Genomic DNA, 21,951 nt, shown 5'->3' with positions numbered 1-21,951 from the left:
ATGAGGGCAGACGTCCATAACCGGCATCTTCTCAGCCCTGCTTTCTCCCCCTCGTCCTGCTCTCTACCGCCGTCTCGCTCCTCTCGCCACATTTTGTTCCAAAACCACCCACGCTGTAGCATACGTAGATCAGGCCACGTGGCTTCCTGCTAGGTGACTCGGGCCTTAAATAGACTCTAGGGAGAAGCATCCGGTCTGAACGAAACAGAAAGTCGAGGAGACCAGGCCGTGAGGAAGTCGGGGTCCTGTGCCATCAACGGTGTGGGCATCCTCAAATGAATGTCACCCAATTAAAAATCAATTGATCGATTAATTTGGCAGGGCATCGCCGCTCTTTGCGGGGGGACCTGCTTTATGTCTGATGGCAGGGGCGGTGCCACAGGGAAAGTCCAAGGGGCTAGGAACTCTGCCTGAGTGACCCCAGCACACTCTGGGAACTCCGTAGTTCCTCTTCCTGAGACTTCTTTTTAAAGTCAGTTTCTTGAGACGGTTGGGGTGATAAAGAAGATTTATCGCCTCTTGGGGAGATAAAGAAGATTGTGACATAATGATGTCTGCATAAATGTGTGCATGAGTCTAAATAAATGGCCCAAAGAAGGGGGAAATTGTTCCTTTTCCTTTTTTTAGATGAGGCATGCCAAGTGGCACCACCTTGGGAGAGGCATTCCCTCCAGTGTGAAACTGGGGAGGATGCCTCTTCTCAGGCAGTTTTAGAAAGGAGGGAAGTGTAATTTGATTTTTAGGTGGTGCATGCAGAAGCATGACAGGCCCCCTCTTGAGAGAGGCATTCCTCCCAGTATATGCAAGAAGCTTCTCAGTGGCCACCCCAAGGCTTTGGATTAATGCTTTCCCTGCCGAAATCAGAGCCTCCCCATCTCTGACATTTTTTTAAAAGGGCTAAGACACATTTATTCATCCAGACTTTTAATCAGATTTTAGGGATGTGCGAATCGATTCGGGTACAAAACAATTTCTACCCCAAATCTCCAGTTTGGGGCGATTTGTGGACAAAACAAATCACTCCTGTGCTAGCTGGCCAGTTTCTGACCCAAAACGAATCGGGGGCGATTCGATTCGGGTACAAATCGAATTTTTAAAAAATCGATCCGTGCACATCCCTATCAGGTTTACAGAATCAGTCGCCATTTTAATTGGTTTTAATGTTGGAATTCTTAAAACTGGTTTCAGTTTACGTTGTTTTACTGCCAACTGCCCAGGGATGCAGGTTTGGAGCGGCATATACGCCTGCCGAATAAATAAAGAAATAAAACGCTGCCGGCGACGAGAAAAAACAACCATAAATAAAAGATCAGGGGAAGTGTGCCAACCTTCTGCCCCCGCCAGCTCAACCATAGAGGCAAGCCAGGCAGCTTCCTAGAGTGCCCGCATTCCAGGGCTGTCTACAGCAAGGACACCAAAGCAGCTGGGTGTGTCCTTGGAGGTGGATTAGGGAGGCCATTTAGCTCTTTGCCGCCTGGGCTGAGATTCTCTGAGGTGCATCTCAAAGCATTCCCTTCTCCGCTGCGCTGCACAGGAGACCGGAGGGAGAGCTGGAAACGGAGGCTGGAAACGGAGGAAGTGACAGACACCAAAAAGAGGGGAACAAGTTCATGGCCAAAAATTCACGATCATTCCAAAGATGGCGCTGTAGGCAGAAGGTTGTGGGTTCATGTACAATGGTTTCATTGCTCAGCGAACTCTCGGACCTGATACAGGGAGATTTTAAGTCTCCTCAGTCAGCAGAAACAACTCAGTTTGGCTTTCAGCATTTGTTATTTGATTTTAGAAAGTTCTTACCCACACATACGATCGAGCACGAGAGAAACAGTCATATAAGACCCAGGCTATATAGAGTGGATACACCTAAAATACAGAGGTTATCAAAATGGCTTGACTGTACAGAAAACCACACTTCCAAAATTTATAAAAATTATGAGAACTATAACATTTGCACAGAGTTGCAGATAGAGCAAGGAACAGAATAAAGTGAAATAAGAAAAATAAAGCTAACCACATAAGAAGAACCACCCTTCGCCCCTCCAAAATGGCCTTAATGAAGAGAAATTGCAAATACAAACAGTAATAAAAGTTATAACTTTTTTTGTTATATAAAATATAACAGGAGGATTGCTGGTCTTCTGGTAGCAATAGCAATAGCACTTACATTTATATACTGCTTTATAGCCGGAGCTCTCTAAGCGGTTTACAATGATTTAGCATATTGCCCCCAACATTCTGGGTACTCTGGGCAGGCATGAATTGTCTCCTTTGCTAAGTAGGGTATGCCCTGATTTGCATTTGTATGGGAGACCTGTGAGCACTGGAAGAGATTCCTCTTAGGGGATGGAGCCACTCTGGGAAGAGCATCTAGGTTCCAAGTTCCCTCCCTGGCAGCATCTCCAAGACTGGGTCGAGAGAGATTCCTGTCTGAAATCTTGGAGAAGTCGCTGCCAGTCTGGGTAGGCAATACTGAGCTAGATGGTCTGACTCAGTAAACGGCAGCTTCCTATGTTTTAATAGCTACAGATACAGCAAGGATTAAAAATAAAGCAGGAACAATTAAAAAAAATCACATACAAGTAATGACACTTCACCTCTCCAAAATGGCCTTAATAAATCCAGAAACCGCGGGGGGCGGGCGGAGAGAGGCAGGCTGGGCCGGAATTGCAGATGTTCTGTGTCCGAACCAGCTCGTTTATTATTATTTCTCTAGATAAACAGCTTAGGAACCTTTTGTTGAATCGCAGTAGATAAATATTTGTTGCTGTTGTTGAAAATGTTACTAAAAGGATGGGAAAAAATCTTTAAAAATCACATGCAGCTACAGTAAGGAATAATACAATACTATACAATAAGGAAAATAAGAATAAAAACCAGATTTTAAATGAAAATTAGGAACAATGGGGTTTGGCCTCTGCAATGTTCCCAGCACTGCAGTTTCAGAGCGACACTGACTTTTTGTGGCAGAGAAGAATTACCGCTGTGGTGTAAACACGAACCACATCTCAGTCAAACACAGAGCATCACACAGAAAGAGAGAGAGAGAGAGAGAGAGAGATATGAAGGCACCCCACCATCCCTCGTCCAGGAAGGCGAGAAATGATTCAACCCTGACGTCAGCCCTACCTACCACTAGCTTCTTTCAGCCCCCTTAGAAAATGTAGCTGGCCGGGGCCGTGGGTGTTTCGGGGATCAGCGTGATGACACCCCAGCTGTCGAAAATGTCAATGAAAAGGGCTAAAAGTGGGAGACGGCCCTTCGGAGGTGTGAAGTGAAGGTGCCGAATGGCTGACACTACACACACCACACACACACACACACACAACAGAAACCTGGAAAGTTCAGGCTGGGATTGCAGTGGACGCTAGACACCCATGTTGGCCTTGCGGGTACAGATTGTTTGGGACCGTTGGCTGAAAAGACCAGCCTCTTCCAGCCCAGGGTGACGGGAATTCGGCCCTCCCGCTGTGGTCAGACTAAAACTCCTGGCATCTCAGTCAAGCTGCCAGTCAGTGTCACAATACCCAGCTAGCTGGACCAAGCATCAGACTCTGTATATAGCAGCTTCACTAGCAGAATCCATAGCTTGGTGGTAGAGCATCTGCTTGCCTGCAGAAGGTCCCAGGTTCAATCCCTGGCAGGAAGGGCTGCGAAAGAGTCCTGCCTGAAACCTTGGAGAGCTGCTGCCGGTCAGTGCAGACAACACTGAGCTAGATGATACAAGGGTCTGACTCGGTTTGGCAGCAATATGTGTATTTATCTAGGTTATCTGTTAATCAGTAATAGAGCATCTGCTTTGCATGCAGAAGGTCCCGGGTTCAATCCTTGGTGGCGTCTACAGGAAGGGCTTCTAAATATTTCTGCCTGAAATCCTGCAGAGCCGCTGCCAGTCTGTGTAGACAATACTGAGCCAGATGGACCAAGGGTCTGACTCAGTATATGGCAGCTTCCTATGTTTCTAGAACATTTGTTTGAAATGTTGCAGTACTGTATGCTTGCGAAAAATAAATGTTCATGCAACATTAGGAACATAGGGAGCTAAGCCATCTTCATACAGGCCTGCATTTTAATATCATTTATGGGAACATATCCATATATTTCCTAAAGTGTTGACATTCAAAATCTGCACAGATAACTGGAGCACCTGTGGGCATGCTCAGAGTGGCCCATAGATATGTCAATGCTTATTTTTAAAAAACCTGAAGAAAACCCTAAGGGGAACAAAAGCAACCAAACCAAACAAAAACAGAAAACTTGCCTCATAAGGTAGGTGCTCCAGGCCCCTGGTCATCTTGGTTGCCCTCTTCTGCACCTTTCCCAGTTCAACAATGTCCTTTTTTAGATATGGTGACCAGAAGTGTACACAGTACTCCAGGTGTGGCGGCACCATAGTTTTGGATAAGGGCATTATAATATTAGCAGTTTTATTCTTTTTATTCTCTCCTTCCTAATGACCCCTGGTCCAGCTCCATTTAGCCTCACAACAACCCTGCGAGGTGGGCCAAGCTGTGAGCCCGTAATTGGGCCCATGGTCATCAGCAACCCCCATGGCTGAGTGGGGACGAAAATGCCGGGTTTCGCCCATTCTAGTCTGCCTTAAGCCTAACCCTCTAACACCACCACCCAAATGTATGACCATTTTGCACTTTTCTCCCCAGCCTGCCGGCCTTGTACATAACCCGTAGAATTCTGCACCACAGTCTTTTCGCTGAATCGGGCAAGCAGAAATCCCCTGCTTCGTAGACGTCTGCCTAGCTGGCGTCACCTGAGCTGAGCAATGTGCGGAGGTTGTGTTTTGCACCATTCCCCCTCCCGCTTGAAAAAAAAAAGGTTATGGTTTCAGGTCTGTACCTGGAAACCCAGGGTTTTTGCTGCTCTTGCAGGAGAAAGAGCTCGCCTTTCCCCCTGCAAAACAGTCTCGTAAGCGCTGACGGCATCCGTTTTTTTGGGGGGATGACTCTCAGTGGCTATCGGCGCATTGATCAGTGCGCTTGAAACCATGACGATGGGAAGCGAGAAAGGCAGCAACGTGCACAGACGCACACCACACGCAGACCTGCCGCCGTCAAAATGTGCTGACTCCGTGTCGCTTCTGACCACCGGGTGTCCATATCTGTCTCTCTCTCTCTCTCTCTCTCTGTGCTGTGATCACGTAACAGAAATGTGCAGAACGGGCCTAGGCCCGTTTCCAAAGGAAAATTCGGAACCGCACCATGCAGGGACGTAGGAAGCTGTCAGGAGTCGAAATCAACTCGACGGCACACTTTACTTCGTTCTTATCAAATTGCTTGGAAAGGGAGCGTGTTGCATACTCCTATGGTGGGCTGGGTGATGGCGGGGGAGAGATGTCTTTGGAAGAAGGCAATGTAATAAATCTATAAATGGAAACACACACACACACACACACTTAATCCATAGAGAAATAAATGAATATTTTAAACTTCATGTACTGTGAAATACTATAACTATCCTGGATTCTTGACGGTGTACAACTCGTACAGGAACACATTATTAGGTCTGGAAACCGAGCTCTCTCTGCTGTTAACCTATAGGTACTGCAGCCAATTTAATCTCGCCATCAACAACACAGCACCAACTTTTAGGTCCTGCGTCATCATCGCCGTGGATTAGACAAGCTCTTGATCACCTTGAGAACCCCCCCTGCCTCATGGGCTTTCTGGTGGCTATTGGGGGAAACTGGATGCCCCATTTGATGGGCTTTGCACTTGTGAAACTTTTATACCAAACTCCTAAAAGTATAAAGTTCTGGAGGCCTTTGGTCCCGAGCGAAGCTTCTCGGCCGCTTGAGTCGAAAGAGAAGGAAGATAAATAGTGCTTCGGTCAGCACCTTGGTGAAGGTAAAATCCCTCCACATCTGATGCGCAGATATGATCAAAGATGACAGGATGAAGACACAGAGTTCGGAGTTATTTTAAACATGCACTGAAACTGCAGCTCTCTTACATAGACAGCTTCTCCGTGGTGCTCTTCTTCTCTTTCCGGAAAAACCACATAGGCAGCAGAAGCTCAATGGAAAACGATCAGCGAATAAAGCTGATGGCTTTATTCCCAGCTGGAAAGAGGAAGTGCTTCTCCAGACAACCCAGTTTAGCAGGTGGGACTCACTCCCACTGGATGTGAGAACAGACACTAGCTTGGATGGCTCCCCCTGCTGGTTTCTAAGTTTTATATCTTGTGCACACACACATCTCCAACATTTCAAATTAAAATATTTCTCATTTCTAACAGTCTGATGGACAGCCGGCTGCCAGCTGATAAGGTAAAGTGTGCCATCAAGTCAATTTCGACTCCTGGCCCCCACAAAGCCCTGTGGCTTTCTTTGGTAGAATACAGGAGGAGTTGACCATTGCCTCCTCCCTCACAGTATGAGCAGATGCCTTTCAGCATCTTCCTATATCACTGCTGCCTGATATAGTGCCAGTGGGGATTCGAACCGGCAACCTCCTGCTTGTTAGTTAAGCATTTCCCCGCTGAGCCACTTAAGGTGACATCAGCTGATAAGAGGAAGTGCTTTTTCAGGCAACCTAGATGAGCTGCTGGGACTCCCTGCCACTGGCTGAGAAGATGGATGCTAGCTTAGATGGCTCCCACCCAACCATCGCGCTGGACCCTATGTTTTATATTGAATGTTCACATGCACACATCTATTTCAAATGGATATCATTTAAATAGGTTTAATTTTTACACCATTTCTAATGAAATATTCAAAGTATTAAACCCAAAACACTGCCTTAGATTTTTTGACTTTTTGTCCTTTCCATGTGGCATCCCAAGGAATGAATGCAATCATCATGATTCTTGGCAAAACTGACCCCCGCACCCACTGACTCCCTGAGCTGTGGGGGAAAGCAGCTTTCTCTGTGTTATCACCCCTTCTTTTTCCTTTCACCCCAAACGATTGGGATAAAATTGCAGTCATTTTACACAGAGCAAAGGTTTTGGATTAGAGTCATGACAAAAAAAAATGGCCCCTCTTCACGGAGTAATCTGTGGAGGACACTTCTGCCCATTTTCATTTCCATCCCTCGGACAACAGCGATACAATCTGATTGTAGTGTTGGTGTTTTGGAAACTTTTTAAGGCGTTGAAAAACTCCTTGCAAGTTTGCCCACAGCAGGCCCGATGATCAGGATAATAAAAGCCTGAGAACATCGTGGAAGCTGAAAAGTTTGCACAGATATCTCCTCTCTTCCATTTCTAAAAGGCAAAGTGTGCTGTCGAGTCGGTTTCGACTCGTGGCGTCCCCAGTGCCCTGTGGCTGTCTTTGGTAGAATACAGGAGGGGTTGACCATTGCCTCCTCCTGCGCAGTCTGAGATGATGCCTTTCAGCATCTTCCTATATCGCTGCTGCCTGATAGAGGTGTTTCCCATAGTCTGGGAAATACACTAGCGGGGATTTGAACCGGCAACCTTCTGCTTGTTAGTCAAGCATTTCCCCACTACGCCACCAAAACTCACAAGGAATATTCATCCCCCCACCCTCCCCAGAAGGTACTAACCACCCCCAGCCAGATCATGGACTACAACACGTTAAGCTTCATTCCTGCTGATTTGATGACATAAATCCTAATGTAGTGTGGTCATGTCAGCCTAGAGAGAAAGAAGCACCAAACCCCAACAATGTTTATTTTTTTATTTGTTGCAGCTGTTAAATCCGTTTCGCCTTTCACCAGCACCGGAGTGGGGTGCTTGGTTGTAAAATAATAAACACAAAGATGTTTAGAAACAGAGCAGGGGGGAAAAATATTCTGCATCCACGTCATGAAAATAAATGCATTTTCAAAAGTGAAAGAGTTGGCTTTGGCATGTGGGTTGATCACATGCATACGTGCAGCATTTTTAAATTTTACTTTTGCGGGTGGGGGGTGGGCAATTCCGTAAACAATAACACCCAGGTAGTAATGGATCGTCCTACCTGCAGACAAAACAGAATTCAGGATGCAAAAAGCCGAGAAATGCAACGGATTGCCAATATCGTAAGGGAAGACCAGAGTTTATCAGGAGTTTAAGCAGAGCAGAAATCCACAATTCCATTCCTGGGCATTTCCAGTTAAAAATGTTAGGTGGCAAGAATATTCATTTTAACTGCATCGCATCTCATGAAAAGGGCTATTCACATATTACGGTGTAATATGAACATACCAGTTTTTGTGTGGATGATGGTATACCTGTTCATTTTTTAAGGGGCCCTGGGGTTCAAGCATCTCAAAATGAGGAACATAGAAAGCTGCCAAACTGAGTCAGATCCTTGGACCATCTAGCTTGGAATTGTCTATTCTGACTGGCACCAGATAGCCAAGGTTTCAAGCAAAAGGCTCTCCCAGTTCAGCATGGAGATGCTGCCATGGATTGGGACCTTTGGCAAAAGATAAAGGTACTCTACATGGAGCTATGGATGTGAAGCTGCCTACTGAGTCTGACCTTTAGTCCGCCTAGCTCAGTACTGTCTACTCTGACTGGCAGCAGCTCTCCAAGGTTTCAGGCAGAAGTCTTCCTCAGGACTTCCTGGATAGGCCAGGGATGAAACGTGAGACCTTCTGCATACAAACTGGGTGCTTTAACACTGAGCTATGGTAACATGTGAATAGCTCTTTAGAATGCTGAAAAAGGCGGATTTGAAGTTGCAGGAGACTGTTATTATGGTTATTATGAATAATTATATACCACTTTTCAAAAACAAAATTCTGAAAGAGGTTCACATTAAGAAGGAAAGAGGGCATTCCCTATCCCAAACGAGTTCACGATCTAAAATAAAAGAAACACAAGGTAGCCACTGGAAAAGGGCTGATCTCCCTTTGCTCAACAGAAGAGAGACACCACTTTTAAAAGGTGCCTCTTGGCCCAAGCAGCAGGGAATATTTGTCCCGATGGGTATACGGAAATAACCTCTATAATCAAAAGCTGTTACGCTCTGGATACCAGATACTAGAGAACAAACAGCACAGGAGGTGCCATTTCTTCCAGACCCTCTTCGTGGCTTTCATAGAAATATTTGGGGCTGGTGTGGGGAACAGGAGATTGGATTAGAAAGTGCTCTGGTATGATTCATCAGCACATTTTAGATTCTCCCCCACAGAGAACCTTAAGAACTGAAGCTCTATGATAGGATGCACAACTTTGGCTATCCAGCTGATTTTTGGGCCACAACAGCCCCACCCCCAGTGACAAACAGTGAGGGATGATAGGAGTCATAGTCCGACACCTGCAGGGGCAGGGGCAAAGTTGGGGATAGATCTCTAAACGAGATTTTTCAACTTCCATAGAACCACAGTCCTTCGCATCATTTGTGGGAAGGCCATGACCCTCAAAGATGGTATTATATTTACATGTGTCTGTTGAATACCAACAAATTCCATGCGAGATTTAAAAACATGTCGAGGTTGCTAAAGAGATCAGGGTTGAGGGAGGCACAGAGGAAGTCCAGGTCTCAGGTGGTTTGTAAGGTAGAAAAGTGCAGGTGGTCTGCAAAAAAAAAAAAAAAGAGAGAGAGAGAGAGAGAGCATTGGAGACTAGGGATGTAAACAGACCATTTTTGGGTGGTTTGGTTCAAATTTGGACCAAATTCGGACGAGTCGGTTTGAATCGAATTTGCAAATCGAACAAATACATAAACCAGTTTGGTCGAACCAGCCAGCCAGTCCGTACTGGTTTGGTGGGCGATACTTGTAAAGGGGGATCCAATGAGGAGTTTTAAAGGACTTTTAAAATCCAGTGAGGATTCACCTTTACAAGTAAAGGGGAAACCTGACTTTAAAAGGCTTCTAAAGGACAGCCGCGGGTGGTGGCAGCAGCAAGGGGGCACCTTTAAAAGGAGGTGTTTTCCAGTCCGGCTCTCCTCCTAGCACTACACCCATGCGGCGGCACAGTTCCAAAACTGACCTGGCCTCTGTGGATATGGGAAGGCCATTTGTGTGACCCCTGCAAATGTGCGGAGGCCATTTGTGTGACCACAAAATGGCAGAGGACGTATTCACGCTCAAACAGTTCGTGCACACCGCTCTCGAAGACCTGCCATCCTGTGCCGCAAACCCAATTTGGAAGTTCACACACACACACACACACACACACACACACTCTTCCACTCCACTCAGCAACAGGTGACATGCATTTCGGTCCGGGCTTGCTGGGGATGGTCAATTCCGCACCAGGCTGGATTTCAGATCAACTTGCTGTTCCTGGATGGGAATGCGATAGGTCTTCCTTCCATCTGAAAAAAACAAGAAAAGGCACCCATTGCAAGGAAGCCTGAGAGAACAGGGGGAAGATGAAGAACAGCTGTTACCCCAAAGGGTCCCATTTCCAAAATGTCTGCCTTGGAAACCTTAGGAACACAGGAAGCTGCCAAATACCGAGTCAGACCATCGGTCCATCTAGCTCAGTATTGTCTACCCGGACTGGCAGCGGCTTCTCCAAGGTGGCAGGCAGGAATCTCAGCCCTATCCTGGAGATGCCACCAGGGAGGGAACTTGGAACCTTCTGCTCTTCCTGGAGCGGCTCCATCCCCTAAGGGGGGGAATATCTTCCAGGGCTCACACGTATAGTCTCCCATTCATATGCAACCAGGGCAGACCCTGCTTAGCTAAGGGGACAAGTCATGCTGGCTACCTCAAGACCAGCTCTCCTCTCCTAGACCTTGGAACCTAGACTATTTTCATCGTTGCAGCTAAAACTCGAGGCCATCCACAAACCGGGCAGAATCAGGGGACAGAATCCTAGAATGGGCCATGTCAGAACACGGGTGGAGTGGGGGGGGGGTCGGTCGGTCGGTCGGTCGGTCTCTCTCTCTCTCTCCACTCCCCCCTTCAACATACAAAACTTGCACACCAGAGAGAGAAGTTGAGTATAGCCAGTTGTCACATAGACCCCAAATGTTTCCAGGAATGCTGCCAACAGTGCCTGGAGGAAACCACCCTTCTGTGCTGTGGTTCCCACTGCTCAGTGGTGGAACATCTGCTTTGCATGCTGAAGGACCCAGGCTCAGCCCACAGCATCCTCAGGCGAGGCTGAGAAAGCCTCCTGCATGAAACCCTAAAGAACCGCTGCTGGTCAGTGCAAGCAATACTGAGCTAGATGGACCAAGGACCTGACTCCATAGGCAGCAGCTTCCTATGGTCCATCATCTTTCATTCCTGCTATGGACTGACCTTCGTGGAATGGCACCTCTAGTCTCTCCGGTGCCACCTTCTTCCTCTGAAGCCTTTGCAGAAAATAGCAAACTGCCCCTGCTATTCCAAGGAGGAGAGTGGCGCAGGTGATGGGAACAATTAAGAAACCTAGAAGACCAAAAAAGGGAGACCACCCAGAGTTACAGGGGTTTGGGAACCGGGTTGCTGTTCAGAGGCGATGCAAAAAACACATCAGGGTGGACAAACCAAACCAATGACTCTTCACTTTATTTATTTGTCAGTTAAATTTTTATACTGCCTTTCATTAAAATAATCTCAAGGTGGTTAGAGTTAGGGTTAGAAGTCAGTGCAGCCAGGGAGCCCGGAGACGCCTCCCGGGAGCCCGGAGACAGCATGGATTCCCATTACCTCTCTAAGTATTTAATGTCCAGCAAAACCCTCAATCCCCTAATAATGTTCTTGGCCCCACCTTTGCTTATCCCAAACGAGTTGTTTTAGAATCCGGAAGAAGCACCGGTTTCTCTTGTGAGTTTGGGGAGAGCCCCTTTCCCTTACCCCAGTTAGTGACACTCGGAAGGTCCAGGGAGGAATCAGTGGGAGGAGTAACGGGAGGAGACGTGGGCTTCAGGGTAGTCACAGCTGATGTTCCAACCCCATTTCCTGGGCTGGAGTGGGGCAGGGTGGAGATGGTTGATCTTGGAGAAGGGGATGGTGGGTTGTCACATATTGCATCGGACGTACTTGTTCCTGAGCGTAGTGTCTTTCTGCCTTGAGCAGCGCAACTACCGGAGAAAGTGAAAACGGGGGTCCATTATCGGCTAGCTTTCTACATGCAAGGACATCTCCCACTTCATCAATAGCATTCAAGCCCGCAGCTTGAAAGAGCATTCCGATTCGCTTGCAGACTGAAAATTGCACAGGCCAGGATATAGATGGGATTCATTAGGAAGGGGATTGGGGAGAAATAAAAAACTGTTAATATTATAATGCCTTTATACAAATCTATGGTGAGGCCACATATGGAGTACTGTGTGCCGTTCTGGTCACCACATCGCAAAAGGGACATTGTAGAAAAGGTACAGAAGAGGGCAAACAAAATGACCAGGGGGTTAGAGCATGAGACAAAGGCCTCAATATCTGGGGCTTTCTAATTTAGAAAAGAAGGGGGACACATGATAGAGGTCTATACAATTATGTGTGGGGTGGAGAAAAATTGTTTTTCTCCTTCTCTCACAACACTGGAGCCATGGGTCATTCCGTGAATCTGACTGGCAGGAAATTTGGGGCTGCCCAAAGGAAGAACGTTTCCCACACAGTGCAGAATTCGTCTATGGAACTCTCTGCCTCAGGATGTGGTGGCAGCAGCTACCAGCCTGGATGGCTTTAAAAGGGGTTTAGATAAATTCACGGAGGACGGGTCAATCCATGGCTACTGGTCCTGATAGCTATAGGCTACCTTTAGGCTCTGAAGCCAGATGCTTCTGAGTACCAGTTGCAGGGGAGCAACCGGAAGAGGGGGGGGGCATGCCTTTGTCTCTTGCCTGTAGGCTTCCAGCGGCATCTGGTGGGCCACTGTGTGAAACAGGATGCTGGACTAGATAGGCCTTCTTGAGCCTGATCCAGCAGGGCTGTTCTAAGGCTCTTATGCAGAGGAGGGGAAAAAATTTGGCTACTTAATTCTCATTACCTTTAAAGTAATATTGGGAAACACTTACTTCGTCCACGGCTGACACATCTCTTTCTGGCCCCTGGAAAAATAGCCCTCGCGACATGCGATACATTCTGAAATGACAATAAGCAACAAGATGGTAAGGATTAATTATCATCATCATCATCATCATCATCATCATCATCATCATCTACAGAGGCATTGTAAGCCTGGTGTCACCAGTGAACATGTCTCCTGGTTGAAGCTGGGAGCCGTCACCCTGAAATGGGATCGAGTGAGCGGGGAAGGAGAATTCCCTTAAGGGGATGGGACTGTAGCTCAGAGGCAGAGCATCTGCCTGCATGCTGAAGACCCCAGGTTCAATCCCCGGCCGCATCTCCAGGTAAGGCCGGGAAAGACCCCCTCCTGACTGAATCCTTGGAGAGCCACTGCCAGTCAGTGTAGACAATGCTGAGTTAAGGGGGGTTGACTCAGTATAAGGCCACTTCCTATGTTCCAGTGGCTACTGGTGGAACCCCCAGTTTCAGAGGCAGTCTACCGGTGAATACCAGTTGCTGGAGAGCAACAGCGGAAGAGAGTTCTCGCCCTTCGTGGCTTGGCTTCCTGACTGGGCCACTGGAGACAGGGCATGCTGGAATAGGTAGGACTGATCCCAAATGGGTGGTCTTAACGCAGTTACCGGCAAGAGCAAGAATGTCCCCCTCCCAGGTCACCCCACATCCGGGGTACTTGCCACTGGCAAGCTGGCTGGTTGGTTGCTCTGGGTCTCAGCTGTCAAAGAGGATCATACTTACGCTCTATATCGTCACTCTCTTTTGCCGGCGAGTAACCCGCACGACACGTGCAAATGGTGTTCGAGGTACTGCTACATTTCTTTACCTTCTCGAGTCCTCTCTCTGGGGAACAGAAGAAGAAAGGGAACAAGAAAACCTAAGAATATCGCTTCAATTATTATCAGGGTGCGACAGCCGCTGGCCAATCATTCCTTGATTATGTGGCCAGCTGACATTTTTCGTGTTAGAAGAGGATCTCTTGATGGCTGGGGACCTCTCTCTCTAGCATTTGGAATGAGATACCCCACCTCCAAACTATTTTACAGATCATCTCTTCCTCTGGAATTCCGCTCATCAGTTTAACAGCTTCTTGGGGTGGCTCTGCTTACTCCGCATGGCCATACGAAACGAGGTTCAGTTCTCAAGCAAGCACCTGGGGGCCGGGCCTTGTGCTACTGGCTTTCCCCAGAAGGTTTGTACAACTACATCTTTCCTGGGTTTTTAGGCAAACTGTAAAAATGGTTATTTTGCAATGCCTGGAGAGGAGGGGCAGAGAGAGAGATTGGGAGAGAGAGAGAGAGAGAGAGAGAGAGAAGTGTGCAGAGGAAAAAGAAAGAACTTTGTTTTCAACTACAAGGGAGGAGCGTAGGAAGAGAACAATTCCGTAAAAGTACAAAAAAAAACACAAAACACCAAACCCACAGAATGTGGTTCACGGTACCGAACTCGACTTCCTTAGAATTTTAGCTTTAATTAATTTTTTTTTAAAAAAAAGAGAGTAACTTTCTATTTCTAGACCTCATTGCAGCAAAAATGCACACTTGAAAATGTGTGGGTGCTGACTGCTGAAATCTCAGGAACCCGAGTGGTGAGGGAACTGGATTTCCTACCACGACAGGGTTGAGAGTATTGGTGCTCTCTGGTGCCCCCACTGACAACTTACCAACGCAGTTATGCAAAATAAGGTAAATGGTACAGATTTGTCCCACTCATACCTGCTGCAGAAATTGGAGAACATTGGAATTATACTCCCCAAAGGTGGATCTAATCTTACCCAAGGCACAAATCCAATCCTATCAAAGGGCTTGAAAGCCATATATATTATCCAAACACATCAAATTTCTCTTCCACACACAGATTGAAGAGAGCCTCGCTCTTGGCAGAAGAAAACAGGAAGATTAAAGAACTCCAGCAAGCTAGACAATCAGGGATCACATAGCCAGAATGGAGGACAGCAGCCAGTAACCAGAATGGAGGACATTGGGGTGGGCAAACCTGACCTCCAGTTGTTGAACTACAACTCCCATCTTCCCCAGTCACATGGTGGCTGGGGATGATAGGAGTTGTAGTTCAACAACAGCTGGAGGGGCACATTTGCCCAGCCCTGTAATTGATATTTCAGATTTGGATTCTCTCTCTCTCTCTCTCTCTCTCTCTCTTTCTCTCTCTCTCTCTCTCACACACACACACTGAAAAGAGTCTTGTTCTGATTTGAGGAAAAGAGGCAATCTAAATAACTCAAGTAGACAATACAGTCTAGCCAATCAGGGATCACATAGCCAGAATGAGGACACTGGCCCATCAGATTCGCACACATCACAACATCCTTCCCTCAGACTCAATGAAAGCACATTTCTTGAACCTTTTCTCATGGCCTGGAAGTCTGCAACTGTAAAAGAAAGGATTCATCTCTCATTTCCGAATTATCACCAGAAACACAACCCCTCCCCTTTCAGCTCTGCCCCACTCCGTAAAGCATCACCTACGCCGATGGGGCTATGCCCAGAAAACCAAAACGTGTTCGGGGAGTGGATCTGGTGGTGCAGTTCTGACTGTGAGGGCTCTGCCCCATGAACATTGCAATTTAAGGCTTCCTTGTGAAGCAGGGCTTACCTGCAAAACAGACGGTGCATGGCTTACAATCCGAGGAGCCGAAATTCTCGGAATAACGCTGTTTGGGACATGGCTCGCATCGTGTGTCAGCCTTTGGCTTGCATCGTTCTTTCATTTCCCATCCTAAACAGCAGAAAAAGTGTGTCTTGAGAGGTGGGAGAGAGGAGCTTGGAATCAATTCCACCATCCGAAACGCAAAATCCCAAGGATTCACCAAGCAACACCCATTTACTCTGAAGGAAGGTCCACTGAATTCAATAGGGTTCCTTCATTTTTCGCTTTTACAAAAGCTAACTTTTAGAAGCTAGAGTTTCTCGGTTTTTAAAAGCTATAGAAAACCCCTGGAGAAATTCACCTTCCTTTTTTCCCCTGCTAACCGAGCAAAGAGGCCCCCTTTTAAAGTGGTGATTATCTTATATTTAGCAGGGGGAGAGCAACTGGCCCTATCCATCCCCAGCACAGCATCCCTCCAGTGGCTTTTGCTGGTGTCTACCTTATGTTTCTTTTTAGATTGTGAGCCATTTAGGGACAGGGATCAATCTTATTAATGTATTATTGCTTTCTCTATGGAAACCACTTTGGAAACTTGTGTCAAAAAGCGGTATATAAATGTTTGTTTGTTTGTGGGATTCTCATGAAGCTTCCCTAGAAAGCCTTGGATATTTGCCCTTGAGAGAAACCCAGAAACTGGCTTTGACTCTCACTTCTCCCCAGAAGTTTAATGTCAATCCAGAGTTCCGAAGGCTACATAGGGTTGTAGCCTTAGCCCCTAGCTCCACCATCATCATCTTCAGAGAGATGGGGGGTGGGGGGGGGGGAAGCAAAGAGCTGTCACTCATCCAATAGGCCTCCCTCCCTCAGGGGACTGGGGACATTTGTCTCCCCTTGTTCAATTCTAGCTACGCCTCCAAGTCAAACCACATCTGGGGACCCAACTCCGAGACTCGATCACCCCAGCAGACACTGCAGTCTAGCCAATCAGGGATCACAGAGCATGAGGACAGAAGCCAATCAGTTCTGGATATGTCACAACATCCTTAACAGAGAGAGAGAAAGACTGGGGAGAGCCATGATCTTGTCCGAGGAAAATAGGCAGTAACTCCAGTAGACACGACAGTCTAGCCCACCAGGGATCACGTAGATGAAATGAGGACAGTAGCCAATCAGTTTTGGATATGTCACAGCTTCCTTCTCGTTACCTCCATGGGAGAACATTCCTTGACCCATTTTGCTCTGTGACCGTAAGAGAAATGATTCATGATTCATTTCCAGGTTATCACCGGAAGCACTTCCCTCCCATTTCAGTTCTGCCCTACTCCATAAAGACTCACCTACGATGCTGCTACAATGCCCGGTTAGATCAATTTAAGGAGTCTTCCCCTCACTGATGTTTGGATAGCAGATTTTTAAGAATTCACTGTCCCTGGGGTGTGCCTAGCCAATCAGGGACCACATAGCCAATCAGGGACCACATAGTTTAGATGGCTTTTTAAAGGGGATTATTATATATATGAAACTGCTCTATACTGAGTCAGACCCTTGACCTGCCTGGCTCAGAATTCCCTGCACTGACAGGCAGCTGCTCTCCATGTGGGTATTTCCCAGCCCTACCTAGAGATATTGGGGATTCAACTTGGACGAACAGGGGCTCTACCACCGAGCTATGGATGCTCCCAACGAACACCTGAAGCTGCCAAACTGAGTCAAAACTTTAGTCCATCGAGCTCAGTATCATCTACTCTGACTGGCAGCAGCTTTCTAGGGTTTCAGGCCGGGATCTTTCCCAGGCACACCTGGGAATGCTAGGATATGGGACCTTCTGCCTGCTTAGGCAAAGCAGAACCAGGAGCTACAGCCTGTCTCTGACATGCCCTGACAAAAGTTGTTCTCTTTGACTGTCCTAAACCTTCAAGACCTTCCTAAACCTTCAAACCACCAGGTTGAAGGTCCTCACTTTGCACCTCCCAAGTCCCAAGATTATTAGAAGTGGGGGGGGGAGGGCATCTATACAATTCTGCAGGGTGTGGAGAAATTGGGAAAAGATGCCCCTTTTTTTCGTAATAGTGGGATTTGAAGCAGAAGGGTTCACCTGTTGGAACTCATCTTGCCGAATCAAGATCAGAATCAGAAGCTCTTGCAGAAGCCCAACCCTTTCTCACGGGCCAGATCCTTGGCCACCAATTTTTCCTCTAAGAGCCAGTGCCAGGTTTAGGTGCAAGTTAAGAGCCTCACATTAGGAGGGGCCTCTGAAAAGAAAAAAGGGACTAAATCTCAGGTTGTGTGTGTAATAGGTTTCCATTGCGTCTTTGACGAGTGCAAATAAAGCTTGCTTATTTCTCTTTTCGTTGTCCTTTTCATTAGTCATTCATTCATTTTATTTTATTTTATTTTATTCATAGGCAGATTGTGCCATCGAATCGGTGTCGACTCGTGGTGACCACAGAGCCCTGTGGTAAAATACAGGAGGGGTTGACCATTGCCATCTCCCACGCAGTATGAGATGAGGCCTTTCAGCACCTTCCTATCTCGCTGCTGCCCGATATAGGTGTTTCTCATAGTCTGGGAAACATGCCAGTGGGGATTCAAACCGGCAACCTCTAGCTTGCTAGTCGGGTCATTCCCCGCTGTGCCATATACCACCCAAAACCTATGTCGCTGAGCGGTTTACCACAAAACAATAGAAATTAAAACAAAACTGAAATGATACAATAATTCGACATTTAACGCTGTGTTACAGACTGTGAAGAAGTCCAAATAAAAGTCTGGGTGAGCAAATGTTTCTTAGCTGCTTTTTAAAAAGTTGTCATGACTAAGGAGGCTCTTATTTCAGCAGGGACGGTCGGACAGGCTAGGGGGGCTATTAAGCTTGACGTATCTTAGGGGCTCAGAATGTCATAATCCATATTATTTGTTTTATTTCTCTTTGTAAACTGCCCTGAGCCATTTTTGGGAGGACGGTATAGAAATCGAATTAATAATAATAATAATAATAATAATAATAATAATCCGGCCGTGCTAAGCGCTCTGCTTTGTCAGGTTTCCTCCACCCTTTCTCGACGCATACTCCTGTGTGACCCCCGTACACCCAGCATCACTCACCTGGTGGACATTTATTGCAGCATTTCGAGTAGCGAGGGTATTGGTTCTGGCCGCAGCTGAGCGGGGAGCCCAGCACAGTGTGGGCCAGCGAGGAGAAGACGAAGGCTGCGGCAAAACCCCAAACACTTTGCCCGGTCATCCTTGGAGTGGGTGAGCGGATTCCCAGCTTCGTGACACCGAGGAAGCAGGCGTTCAAGGAGACCCCCCGGGGAATCCTATTCCTGTAGCAGAAGGAGGAGATCTGTACACGTCTGAGGCTTGACAGCAATTGAAATGGTACACCTAAGCCACTTCCTTGCGTACGTTTGGGAAGTTCCCAGGAGGCAGAAAAGATCGACCGTTGCAGTTTTCTGAACCTTTTCCGTGCTCTGAGTCAGCTTCAGAACGAGGGGAGAAGTGTCGTCCTAAGCACTTTTGATGGCAGAGGTGGGGTGGGGGGGAAATCCCAGAAATACTACGGCGATTTCACCAAACTCTTGTTTTCTTCAGCAAAAATGGCATAAATTTGGGTGATTCAGATACTCTGCGAACGAAACAGCGGCTTTGGAAAGAATGGCAAGTGGTCAGAGAAAACAGACGAACGTACCTAATACTGAGTCAGAACCTGGGTCCTTCAACTGCAGCGCTGTCAACCCTGACTGGCAGCGGCTCTCCATGGTTTCAGGCAAGAGTCCTTGCTCGACTTACCTGGAGATGCTGCCAGGGATTGAACCTGGCATCTTCTGCATACAAACCAGGTGCTGTTCAGCTCAGCCACAGATAAGCCCAATGGAACTGCCAAATTGAGTCAGACCCTCAGTCCATCGGCTTCAGTGTTGTCAACACTGACCGGCAGCAGCTCTTCAAGGTTCCAGGCAGGAGTCTTTCCCAACCTTACCTGGAGAGGTTGCCAGGGACTGAATTTGGGAGTTTATGTAGGCAAAGCTGATGCTTCACCATTGAACTAAGAGCTACAGCCTCATTCATAGCTCAGAAGCATCACTTCTGCATGCGTGAGGTTTGTTTTGTCCTGTTAAAGATTGTGCAGCTTTCTAAAACCTAAGAACATATGAACAGCCCGGCTGGATCAGGCCCAAGGAGGCCCATCTAGTCCAGCATCCTGTATTACACAGTGGCCCACCAGATGCTTCTGGGAAGCCCACAGGTAGGAGTTGAAGGCATGTCCCCTCTCTCCTGCTGTTCCTCCCCTGGAACTGGTATTCAGAGGCATCATGCCTCTGAGACTGGAGGTGGCCTATAGCCATCAGACTTGTAGTCATTGATAGACCTGTCCTGCGTGATTTGGTCTAAGCCCCTATTAAAGCCACCCAGGTTGTTGGCTCTCACATCTTGTGGCAGGGAATTCCATAGGTTGATTATGCATTGCGTATCTTGTGGCAGCAAGCACGAGTCTGTCCCCCCCTTTGCTAAGCAGAGTCCAGTTGGGTGTGCATCTGGATGGGCGACCACAATTGAGAACGCAGTTAAGACATTCCTCTTGGCAGATGGGGGCCGTAGCTGCCTGCCCCTAAACATAGAGGCTCTATTTAGCCACCAGTAGCTGACAACAGAGTGCTTTCCCCCATGAATCTGGTTATTGTCCTTTTAAAGCCATCTAAAAGGTAAGCCCTAAGATCCACATGTGGCAAACTGAATACATTAAAATTGGGCAGCTTTGGATACCATATTCCATCCCCGCCCACTAGGCAATCACAAGCAAGGGTCCCAACCCACTACCCCGCAATCCTGGGCACTGCTCCACGTCCTTACATGGCTGGCTTAGAGCCCAACCCACCTCTAACCAGTAGGATTTAAACCAGACGATCGCCGCAGAAGGCAGAAATACACCAACATCGACAAGAGGCCTCTGGGTGGACAGTTAGCTGACCCCCCCAAATGGGTCACAACTCAGGTGCAATGCTGTAGACCCGCAGTAGCCAACCAGGGTTCCTCCAGATGTTGCTGAACTTCAACTCTCAACATGGGAGGTGGTTTTTTTTAAAAAAACATTTATTATCCCGCTCTTCCTCTGAGGAGCTGAGCGGTCTACATGCTTCTTTTTATCCTCACAACCACCTTGTGAGGTAGGTTAGGCTGAGAGAGACATGACCGGCCCAAAGTCACCCAATGAGTTTCATGGTTGAATGGGGATTCGAACTCGGGTCTTCCCAGTCCTTTTCCAACACTCTAACCACTACGCCCATTTGGAGGAACCCTGGTTGAAGACTACTGCTTGTAGGCACTTACTTGGAAGTAAGCCTCATCAAACTCAGCAGGATTTATGCTTGTGCAAGTATGCCCAGACGGCACAGCCCATACAAAGTGGGATTTGATAACTTTTTGCTGCTCTTGAAAAGCAGTGTATAAATGTTTCTAGTGATAACGAGGTCTACAGTTTTCTCAGAGAAGTCCCATCGAGTTTAAAAAGGGACTTGCTTCCAAGAACTGCTGATTCAGAGTGCTGACATTTCTCCGGATATTTGAAATCCAAGCTCGGTGACCCGTCCTTGAAGCAAAGCAGCAGCAGGGACTGAACCTCGCTTCTTAAATATATGCATAGGCTTTGCATATATTTCCGCCAAGTGGGGAAATAAAACACGTCCCACACACAAAACCATCTTGATACAAGCTGTTTACATAAAGGGGATCTTTTAAATTGGGAGAGAAGCACACGCCGTTACAAGCATTTACATTCAATTAAGAGCAATATTTGGAGCCGGAATCTTAAAAAGAACGAAGTCTTGGAGGAAGGCTGAAAGGTGGACCACAGCGTGAGTGGATGCAGTCCCAATGTGAACATTTGCAAAGTTAGAAGGGTCAGTGGAGATTCTCTCTAGATGCCAGTCACAGCATGATTTAGGGAAAGAGTAAAATGCAGACGGGTTTACAGAAGTCGGCTATGATCCACTGCTTGTGATATTTGTAGTTGATGTGGGGCAAAGGTGTATAGATCCATGAGCGCAGGTAAAGAAACACTGACGGGAGGCCATTCTGCAGAGAGGGAGCATAGCTGCATGGTTCGTTTTGGGTTTTTTTAAAAAATAAAATAAAATAAAATAAAAATAAAAATGCACATATTAAATACATAAATACATGCATTTATTTAATAAATTTAAAAAATGCATCTGGGGAGGTAGAGTTTGGCTTGAAGATAGAACTCCCAGAAGGTACTGACATGATGAAAGCAAAAACGGATTGAATGAGGACCATTTTCAGTTTGGGAGGGGGGAGCTCAGCAAAAGCAAGTGGTCGAGGTTTTCCTGGATCATACTAGGCTGCAGGAGTGCACTGAATTTCTGAAATGTATTCACTCACTCACTCGGCTGAACCCTTCTCTGCCATCAGTTTTCCACGTCAATTCTTATTAAAAAGTGATTTCCCATGGTTCTGT

The 21,951-nt window shown here is 47.1% G+C and overlaps 1 protein-coding gene across 1 annotated transcript; it reads right to left on the bottom strand.

Moving 5' to 3' along the window:
- Window positions 1–10,154: 10,154 nt before the first annotated feature.
- TNFRSF4 (TNF receptor superfamily member 4) lies at window positions 10,155–18,720 on the bottom strand. The gene is made up of 7 exons (XM_053281365.1): window positions 18,582–18,720; window positions 15,483–15,605; window positions 13,611–13,712; window positions 12,863–12,929; window positions 11,703–11,929; window positions 11,166–11,294; window positions 10,155–10,228 (listed from the first exon to the last, which is right to left on the bottom strand). The coding sequence occupies exons 1-7, from the start codon at window positions 18,718–18,720 to the stop codon at window positions 10,155–10,157; spliced, it is 861 nt and encodes a 286-aa protein (XP_053137340.1).
- Window positions 18,721–21,951: the final 3,231 nt, after the last annotated feature.

Source organism: Hemicordylus capensis, chromosome 16, assembly GCF_027244095.1.
Source record: "Hemicordylus capensis ecotype Gifberg chromosome 16, rHemCap1.1.pri, whole genome shotgun sequence".
Lineage (NCBI taxonomy): Eukaryota > Metazoa > Chordata > Lepidosauria > Squamata > Cordylidae > Hemicordylus > Hemicordylus capensis.
The sequence above is the reverse complement of the archived record's forward strand: the minus strand, read 5'-3'. Positions and strand labels throughout refer to the sequence as shown.